This window comes from Mus musculus, chromosome 7 (assembly GCF_000001635.26).
Source record: "Mus musculus strain C57BL/6J chromosome 7, GRCm38.p6 C57BL/6J".
In the NCBI taxonomy this organism is placed as follows: domain Eukaryota; kingdom Metazoa; phylum Chordata; class Mammalia; order Rodentia; family Muridae; genus Mus; species Mus musculus.
In genome coordinates, this window is record NC_000073.6 from 78,911,210 (window position 1) to 78,920,622 (window position 9,413).

At 52.5% G+C, this 9,413-nt stretch overlaps 1 protein-coding gene across 9 annotated transcripts; it reads left to right on the forward strand.

Moving 5' to 3' along the window:
- The first annotated feature begins 2,186 nt into the window (after nucleotides 1-2,186).
- On the forward strand, nucleotides 2,187-9,187 carry Isg20 (interferon-stimulated protein). 9 transcript variants are annotated; one of them, XM_030242829.1, is made up of 4 exons: nucleotides 2,187-2,285; nucleotides 3,113-3,365; nucleotides 5,324-5,524; nucleotides 6,104-6,309. In XM_030242829.1, the coding sequence occupies exons 2-4, from the start codon at nucleotides 3,138-3,140 to the stop codon at nucleotides 6,146-6,148; spliced, it is 474 nt and encodes a 157-aa protein (XP_030098689.1). In that variant the 5' UTR covers nucleotides 2,187-2,285; nucleotides 3,113-3,137; the 3' UTR covers nucleotides 6,149-6,309. The 9 variants fall into 9 exon arrangements, with proteins under 9 accessions (XP_030098689.1, NP_001278149.1, NP_001278150.1 ...); NM_001291220.1 differs by lacking the exon at nucleotides 6,104-6,309 and adding an exon at nucleotides 8,503-9,187 and having other exon boundaries at nucleotides 2,215-2,285; NM_001291221.1 differs by lacking the exon at nucleotides 6,104-6,309 and adding an exon at nucleotides 8,837-9,187 and having other exon boundaries at nucleotides 2,215-2,285.
- Nucleotides 9,188-9,413: the final 226 nt, after the last annotated feature.

The window sequence follows — 9,413 nt, forward strand, 5'->3', positions numbered from 1 at the left end:
AAGTTGTAATCTGATGGAATTGTTCTTTGGCTTGTTGGACTTTTTTGTAAAAAGGTAAACTTTTTTTTAAAAAAAATTTTTCTCCCAGAAAAGCAACTTTTCAAACAGGGCAGCAACTGCCAAACCCTGAGACATGAACACGTGGGAAGGTGCCCTCGTAGTGCTCTAGAGTGGGAACCTAACTGGTTCCTCTAGCCTGATGGTTCTCAGCCTGTGGGTCGTGACCCCTTTGGGGGTCAAATGAGCCTTTCATAGGGGTCGCATCTCTGATATCCTGCATATCAGATGTTTACAGCACAATTCATAGCAGTTGCAAAATTAGAGTTACAAAGTAGCAACAAAAAATTATTTCATGGGGGGGGGGGGTCACCACAACATGAGGAAGTGTACTAAATGGTTGTAGCATTAGGACAGTTGAGAACCACTAGAGGGTAGTCACTGGTCCTGGCCCTGGGGAGATGGATGGTTAACCTGGTCTGAAGGAGGCATCTGAGACCTCTGGGCCTGAGAAGAATCAACAGACACAGGCCCAGAGCAAGGCCAGAGCTTGGGTAGAAACTAGAAGAAGCCATAGTTCAAGGAGGGTGTGAAAGAGACTGGAAGGAAGGGACAGTGGGACAGATGACAACTGCCTCTGAGTCCAGATTAGACTTGAATTTGCTGTGTGACTAAGGATGTCTTGAAACTCCTGATTTTCCTATGGCCATCAGATGGTGTGTCAGGATTACAAGCTAAACCACTATATCTGGTTAATGAGGCACTGGACATCGAGTGTGGGGCTTCTTGCATGCTAAACAAGCTGAACTACACCCTTGGAAGTTCTTATCCAAGTCTTTGTGATGTCTCACTGGGTTGAGAACTGTTATTCTCTATAGATCTGGGCATATATAGACTATGTTGGATAGTGGACCGTGTCACCACACAGAAAATCTGGTAAGGTGGAGAAGAATCAGGAACCCCAGCAATTCTGGCATTTGAGACCCGTAGGCATTTAAATCTACTCTTGACTCCGGTGGAGTGGACCATGACACTCCATTGAGAGGACTGTGACAATCAGTCACGTAGGGACAACAGCTGAGGTCCTTCCACGAGCCAATGAGGCATTCCTAACATCCACCGTGAATAAGCAGTTTGGACAAGCAATGGCTGTTTCCTTCAAGGACCGCCCCGGGGGGCAAGCCTTTGTCCTACAGAGCAGTGCTCAAGTCTCCGAAGCAGGTCTGAAACTAAGCCGGATTCCCTGTTTTTAGCCCCACCCCACCCTCATCCCTTCAACTCTTGGGGTTTCCATGCCCAGGAGTTTGAGAACCACAGTTTCCGACCCAGTGACAATGAACTGGGGCCCCTATCTTAGGTTTCATTTCCTCTCCCCTGAGCGGTATGACCCACAAGCCCCGCACCCCAGCGGAGAGAAAGGAACATAGCCTAGCGCCTCTGTGTTTTATCTCCCCGAGTGGCAAAGCGAATGCAGATCCATATATATTCTTCCTTTGGCCTCTCTCTCTCTGGTGTGTTCTGCAAGCGCTCCCCTCTTAGAAAGCTGAGTCTGTTTCTGATCCGCGCATACCTCAGTTTGTTTATTAGAATACTGAACGTTCCCTGCGTGTTAGGAATAAGCAACAGGGGCTCCATGATTCAGGGGAGGAGTTTTCTTGTCGCTATGAGAGACCAGCCAGGGGCATCCAGAAGAGTCCAGAGCAGAGAGGAAAAGCAGCAGACTGCCTGCCCATGGACAGGACCATCTCTCAGGAGCAGAGAAAATAGGAGTGGGGAGCTAGAGAAGAGAATAGTAAGAGCGGCAGGGGGTAGAGTGGGGATATTGCTGGTTTTAAGGAAAACGGACGGGGCTGAGGTGGAAGGGCCTGGGAGCTAGCAGAGCGGAGGAGTCAGGGAGGTGAGAGGGGTCAGAAGGCCAGTGCAGAACAGGTACATGTGAACATGTGTCATGTGAAGGAGTCTGCAGGCTAGCATGGGCTGTCATGTGGACCCACAGAACTGTTCTGACAGGTTTCTGAGGAACTCTTTGTGAGAACTTTGAGCTATACACAAGAAACCCTATAGTCCAGCTTGAGCTGCGGGCCAGACTGTCATTTTGGACAAAGACAGTGGGCCTGCCCTTTATTTCAGGGGGCTGGGGAGGGTTCTTGGAATTTTTCCTTTTGGACCTAATAATAGGTATCACTCTAAGGATTCTAAGTCCCAGCCCAGGAGACTAGAACCCAGGAGGAAGAACAGCCTGGCTTGAGGCCCTCTAAAGGTCTGCTGCTGTTTGTCAACTCTCCCAGGTAGAGTCTCTGCCCAATGAGGCACCAAGGACTAGACCCTCCTCCTCCCCCAACCCCTTGCTGCCCTTCCCAGTTAATGGTACCAGCATCTCAAGAACTGCTTGCTCTGTCCTCAGAAAACCTCCCAGGGTAGCACACTGACAGCAGGTCCCAGAAGTTGTGGGACCTTCCCCAGGCTCCAATCCCGGAGATGTTTATTCTCTGGGTGGAGGGTGAGAAAAGCAAAGAAAGATGTTGCAATCCACTCCGTCCACGTCAGACACGTCATCCGAAAGGGAGGAGTAGGGCAGGGCCAGAGGAGGGACAGCCTGACGCGGCCACCAGCCCTGACTCAACCTGCCAGCCCCCTTACCTGGCCAGCCTTGAGGAGATGGAACAGCCCAGGCTACAAGGCCTGCCCCCACTCCTCAACTTCCCTTGATAATGAACCAGAAACTGAAACTAAAACAGGCAGGCTCCCCGTTAGAGATGAGTCACTTCCCAAAGTGACTGAAGTAGCCGAGAAGTGGAAACAGAGGGGCAGAAGAGAACCCAGGGCACTGAGACAGGTGAGAGCAGGTACCAACCACATAGCTGCCCAAACTGGGAGGCAATGGGAGGGGGCTTCGAGGTGGGACAGCCAGACAGGACCAGCAAGCTCTGGGACCTATAGCACACAGAAGCTGAAGGCTGGCAAGAGGCCAGCTTCTGTTGCCAGGTGGCACTGGAGATAATGGGCAGGGCTCAGGGTGTAGTTTGGCAGGGTGGTGGCCCAGGATGCCTGGAGGGCTGTTGGTTCTTGACTGACAGCCTGGCTCTCCCCCACCCCCCACCTCCCCATCCTCCAGGGCTTTCTGAGGGTCGCCAAGGAGCATGGCAGGCATCCCAGAGGTGGTGGCCATGGACTGTGAGATGGTGGGGCTTGGGCCTCAAAGGGTGAGTGGCCTCGCCCGCTGCAGCATTGTGAACATCCATGGCGCAGTCCTGTATGACAAGTACATCCGACCCGAGGGAGAGATCACGGACTACAGAACCCAAGTCAGCGGGGTCACGCCTCAGCACATGGTGAGGGCCACGCCATTTGGTGAAGCCAGGCTAGAGGTAAGTGAAGAAGGAGCAGGAGTCGAGGCACATTTGTCCTTCCACCTCAGCTCCTTCCTAGGGTCTGTGGTCTGTGACTCTCCCATGAGGAATTTCTCACATATTTGAGGGAGGGAAGGACTCTGGGTCTCCCTATCACAGCCCTCAACTAAGTTAGTCTCCCCACCACCAGAGAATCTTAGGCTCCCATCTGCAGCTGTTTTCAGGGCATCTTTCTGGTCCAACTTTCCGGTCTTATGATGGGGACATTGAGTCCCACCTGATGTTCCTTCTCTTCTACATCGCACTGCTCTGGTGAGCCTGTGAAATGAGGTTCTGAGGCTGAGCTGGCTCTGACTCAGAGGCCAGAGGCTCCTGGGCTGAAGGAGACTGTGTTCCCAGACTGCGTGCTCTGGGCCACTGAGGCCCGAGGTTCTTACCCTTTAACCTTGTGTCCATGTCTTCCAGACATGTAGGACACGGAGCTGAGCACTCTAAGGGCTGCCCATCCTCCCACTGGGCCGCCAGATAGATCAGGCTTGCTCATCCGCTGTGTGGCAAGCAGCCAGGCTCTGCTACTGCCCACTGGGTGGAAATCCCAGTACCCTGATGGTGCTTAGCAAACCGCCCCCCACCCCCCAGATTGCCCAAACACTAGTAGCACTTGTCACACTTGTGCATGTGCGCTCTGGGAGGGATAGGTAGAGGGGCAGTGTGCCAGGGCCAGTGGGCAGGAGTTATGTGTAAGTTTATTTGCCTGCCGTATGGGATTTTCTGGGCTTATTTCTGTGTATGACTTTCCTTCAGGGCTTCCCCAGCCCCGGGAGTTCCATTCCCCATCATTTGTTTGCTTGCTGTTAAGATAGGGTCCCATGTCGCTCAGGCTGGCTTTGATCCTCCTGCCTCTATCTGCCCCAAATTCTGGGGTTTACAGGCATGTGTCATGGTACCCGGTTTATATGGGCCAGACGCTAGGTCCTCCAATGCTAGGCAAGCACTCTGCCAGTTGAGCCACACTCCAGCCTTAGTTATTAATCTTTAAAGAGGACTATGAAAGAATTTGCAAATATTTAAAATGGTCAGAGACACTTTGGGCAAAGTCATTGGCTCCTGTGTGTTTCTGTTGCTCTCTTTTGTAGAATCCTGGTAAGTCCAGCCTCCTTCCTAACGGAGCTAGTTTTTGTAGCCACTGAACAGACCCACCAACTTCATATGTTAAGACAATGTGGACTTGTTATCTTACCGTTCTTCATTTCAGAAGTCCAACCTGGGCCTAGTGGGACTAAACTTAAGGGGTCTGCAAGGCTGGCTCCTCAGGCTCCTTACCAGCTTCTGGGGGTGCTGGAGCCCCTTGGCCTTAGTCCTTTCTCCATATTCAGAATGACCAACAGCCCACAACTTCTTTTCATGAAGAACCCCTAGTCTTCAAAAATAAGGGCCCTGTGCTAATGGGGATCTGTTCTGGAGCCCTCTTGTCCTCTTTGTCCAGTGTTAGGGATTGGATCTTATAACTTTCCCGATGAGCTACAATCCCAGTGTAAAATTCCCCCTCTTTAAGTATTACCATCTGGCTAACAATTTAAGTTCCACATGCACCTTAGCCCTACCCACACCCTCATCCCTGATCCAGGGATCACAGATTCTCCTCAGAGGGTTCTGGATAACGTTTGGGAGGTCATTGCTTGCCCTGCCACAGCGGAGTTGCCAAGGAGATTAAAGGACATAGTCTATGTGCTGTTTATCCTTGTAGGCCCCATCCCATGAGCCATGGGAGCAAGCCAGGGTAGGGAGCCTCACACACTAAGACTGCTTTGAGAAGAGCTTTGGACCTTGCTTCCCTCCAATGAGGGAGGAGGACTTGCCCAAGGCCAATTAGCGACCCCAGGAGTGGCCAGCTAGCTTCATGACTCTGGGGAAGGGGGGGGGGTACCCCACCTGGAGCACCCAGGGTGGACATGTGTCCATGTCTTTCTGGACAGATCCTGCAGCTTCTGAAAGGCAAGCTGGTGGTGGGCCATGACCTGAAGCACGACTTCAATGCCCTGAAGGAGGATATGAGCAAGTACACCATCTATGACACGTCCACAGACAGGCTGCTGTGGCATGAGGCCAAGCTGCAGTACTACAGCCGAGTGTCCCTGAGGCTGCTGTGTAAGCGCCTGCTACACAAGAACATCCAGGTGAGGAGTCTCCCGGCCCCCATGACCCTTCTTGTCTCTCTCTCTTCTCCCTCCTCCCTCTCGTTCTCCCTCTTCCCACTCAGATGCTCTTTCTCTTTCTCCTTCCTCTCCTACTCCTCCAAGCAAGGAGTTCTCCTCCTTTCTTCCTTAGTCCTCCCTCTCCTTCCTTGCTTCTAAAAGTGAGGGTCTTCCTCTCCCTCCTCCCCACACTCCCACTCCTCCCAAGGGCAGATCAGTCCCACCTGCCTAAGCTGGCTCCAGGTAAGGAACCTCTGCAGCCTGCTGGCTCTAGGCCTCATCCATCCTCCAGGACGCCACACCAACACGTGAGGATTCGCAGTGCAGATGTGTGACCCCCAAGACTCTTCCCTCCACTCCCCAGAGACTGGATGCTTGTATGTGTGATGTGTCTTTGCCTGCAGGAGACCAGAGCCCGGGAAAGGAACTCAGGAAGCCTCTTTGTGAGGTGCTCCAGGAGCACCCATAGGGAAGGGAAAGGAGAGAGCCCCTGGTTTAGACTCCTTGGTTTAAACCCTGGGCATCACGAGACTGATGCCATGGCAGCTGCCCTCCTTACAGGGAAGTGACGGAAAGCCTGCATCTCCCATGGCCGTAGTGACCTGACAGCTGGGCGTTCCTGCCCTGGATCAATCATTGCTGTTCCTGGGTGCCACCTCCTTGGCATGTGGCATGGGACTCACCCTCACCCAAGAAAGAAGAACCTTGGGTGGGGGACAAACACTACACAAGGGCTCTCCTGGTCAACAAGTTTCTTTTGTTTTGGCTTTGGTTTTCAAGACAAGGGTTCTTTGTGTAGTCCTGGCTATCCTGGAACTCTCTCTGTAGATCAGGCTGGCCTCGAACTTACAGAGATCTGCCTATCTCTGCCTCCTGAGGGCTGGGATTTAAAGGTGTAAGCCAGCACTGTTCAGCTGTTTTTGTTTTTGTTTTTGTTGTGGTTGTGTTTTGTTTTGTTTTTTAATTTTATTTTCAGCACTGGGGGAATCAGACCCAGAGCTTTGAACTTAACACGTGGAGCAAGTACCCTACTGTGAACTACATCCCTAGTCAGCCTTTGTTCTCTTACAGTAGGCTCTGGCTATGTGGCCTTATGTTGGTAAATTCATAATCCTTCTCCCTCAGCCTTCTGAATACTGGTATCGAAGGTGTTATGACTGTGTCAGACACTGGAGGTGAGCACGCCATACCCCTGTCTAGGAGGAACTCTTGGTTCCCAGGGGCAGGCCCCCAGCACTGTCCAATAGAAGGTAGGGGGTAGTGGGGGTTAAGACTCAGTTGGCTGAGTGCTTTCCTAGCATGCGCAAAGCCCCATGTTCAGTCCCCAGCACCACATAAACCAAGCATGGCCTGCGCCTGAGTTCTAGCACTTGTGAGGTAGAACGGGAAGATCAGAAATTTCCGGTTACCCTCAGCCACAGAGGCTAACCTTAAAATATGGGTGTGGGGCATAGTATCCCTGGGATGGGGAAAATGGTGGTCGATAGGATAGGAGAGTAAATCCCAGCACCATTTACAGGACCAAAGTCACAAAGGTCTAGAGAGAGAAAGGAGAGGGCTGGAGAGGGTCCAAGAGGGTCCATGAGGGCCTGGACTGTGGGGCTAACTTGACTGAGTGAATGGCTAGTGGCATGGAGCCCCATCCCGTATTTGTAGAGATTGTGTTGGAAGCAGGGGTGGGCCTGAACCTGGCTGGTCTGTCAGTCTCCTGACCTAGGATAAAGGTCCTGACTTTTCTTGTAACCTGGGGGCATGTGGTGATCTGGTGTGCCTGGTGACTCAGGAGCCCTACAAGGATATTTGTGTACCTGTCCCTCCCTACCCTCTGTAGCTCTCAGCTCAGGCCTTGTTCTGGGAAACCTTGAACCTGGTCTGCAGGCCTCTTAAGCTCTGTTCCTCAGCTGTGTTAGTTCTCCGGTTCACTCTCCTCACCAGCTCCCACCTCACTGATGTCCTCAGAACCTGCCCTTCAGCTCCTGCCTGAGGGGAATCACCCTGCTGATCACCTCAATGAGAGCTGGCCCAGGCTTGTCACAGTCAGGTGCTGATGCCGCCCTTCAAGGGCATGAGCACCACAGGAGGCGAGGGAAAGGCCCTCTGTACTCAGCCCTAGGGCATGTTGGGAACTGCTGAACTTCTCGTGCCTTTGGAGCAGGTGTACCCAGATCATTTTACAGAAGAGGAAGCAGGCACAGATAGGTTGGAAACTTGCCTGAGGCCCCGGGAGGGTGTCTAAAACTGGGACCAAGGCCAGAACTACCCTCTTCTCATGGCTGACACCTCCCACCCCACACAGAAGATGCTCCAGCCACCTGCAGCTTCCACCTCAGATAGCAAAGCAGTAGACTTCAGAAACCTGTCCTTAGTTCCCTTGCCTGGCAAGTGAGGGTTGGTGACCCGGGCAAGTCTTTGGAGCCACCTTGGGAAGTAGAAGACACCACAGCCACCTGCTTATTGACACCATAGGATAGGATGCTGCAGCCTCCCTGAGCTGGGCCTCCCTGCAGGTGTTCCTAGCCCCTGGTCTGGAGGGTGGTGGAAAAGGAGCCCTTGGGAGGAAAGGCAGGCCACCTTAGCAGATGGACATCATCAGAGAAACAGGCCTGCTGATCCCTCTGCAGCCAGATGCAGGCAAGACTGCAACAGCCAGGCCTGGAAAGCACAGGGGGGTGAAAGATGCTGCCGGAGTTGGCCTGGCTCTCGGACATAAGCTTTCACTCCATAACATTTGCAGTGTTTGAGCCTGTGTCACCACTACTAAAATTGAGGATGATCAGATGTAGCTCTTGGAGTTTAGGAAGGTTCCACAGGTCAAATGATTATTAGCATAGCAGTGGCATGTGGTAGGTGGCAGTTATTTCTTCCTGAATGGAAAGTATACAGAACCCAGTTCCACTGTGTGCTCTGCCCCCCTTCAAAGAGCTTCTGTTTTAGCGCCTCGCCCTTCTCGTGTTTCCCAGGTCCTGCCTGGCAGCCTCTTGGGGGTTGGAGGATGCATCTTGCCAGGCACTGACATCCTTCATCTTCTGCTCTATGTCGGAATGGTCAGGATTGCTGATCTCCGCTTGCTGACGCCCTTTCTACCTCCGAGCTGCCTCGCTTGCCCACTGCTCCCGGAGAGTCTTGCTTCTGCTCGCTCGCACGCTGTTATTTCTGCCCTGTCCAGCTCTAGTCACCTGCTGACACCCCTCCCAAACCCGAGTCAGGGACCTCAGGGACACGTGGACAGACTGAGCGGCCAGCTCCAGGACTGGGGAGGCAGCCCCTTAGCTCCTGCTCTCCCTGTGTCTGCAGAACAACTGGCGGGGCCACTGCTCTGTGGAAGATGCCAGGGCCACAATGGAGCTCTACAAAATCTCTCAGCGACTCAGAGCCCAGCGAGGGCTGCCTTGCCCTGGGACGTCAGACTGAACTTCATCCTCATCCAGGGTTAGAAGCTGCCACTCCTCAAGTTCTCCATGAATGAGACCTGTTTCTAACAACCACTGCCACCAACCACCGCAATGTGTAAAACCAAGAACACTCCCCCATTACAGCAACTCTCTTGCTTTGAGGCAAAAACAACAACAACAACAACAACAACAACAACAGCAAAACCAAAAAAAAAAAAAAACTTTAGTAATAAATGGCTTTGATTTTGTCTAACTGCCCACCACCAGGACCTCTTGTCTTTAGCCCAGGAAATGGGCAGGTGCCTCTTCCTCCACCCATCCCTCACTCCACCCTCATTTCTTCCTTTCTCCCTTTTCTCTTTCCCTCCCCTCCCCAGGTTTATTTCATACATTGTGAAGAGGGCACCGGGCATGGCAGTAATAGGAAAGATGTGCTTTTCCTGACTCTTCTTGAGCCCAGGCCCACCTCAAACTCATGA

What these genes read in the sequence shown, in the direction of transcription:
- Isg20 (NM_001291220.1), top strand. Translation starts at nt 3,138, where the DNA reads ATGGCAGGCATCCCAGAGGTGGTGGCCATGGACTGTGAGATGGTGGGG. An exon ending in TTGGTGAAGCCAGGCTAGAG is followed by an intron (nt 3,366 to 5,323) that starts GTAAGTGAAGAA and finishes CTTTCTGGACAG; the next exon opens with ATCCTGCAGCTTCTGAAAGG. An exon ending in TGCTACACAAGAACATCCAG is followed by an intron (nt 5,525 to 8,502) that starts GTGAGGAGTCTC and finishes CGTGTTTCCCAG; the next exon opens with GTCCTGCCTGGCAGCCTCTT.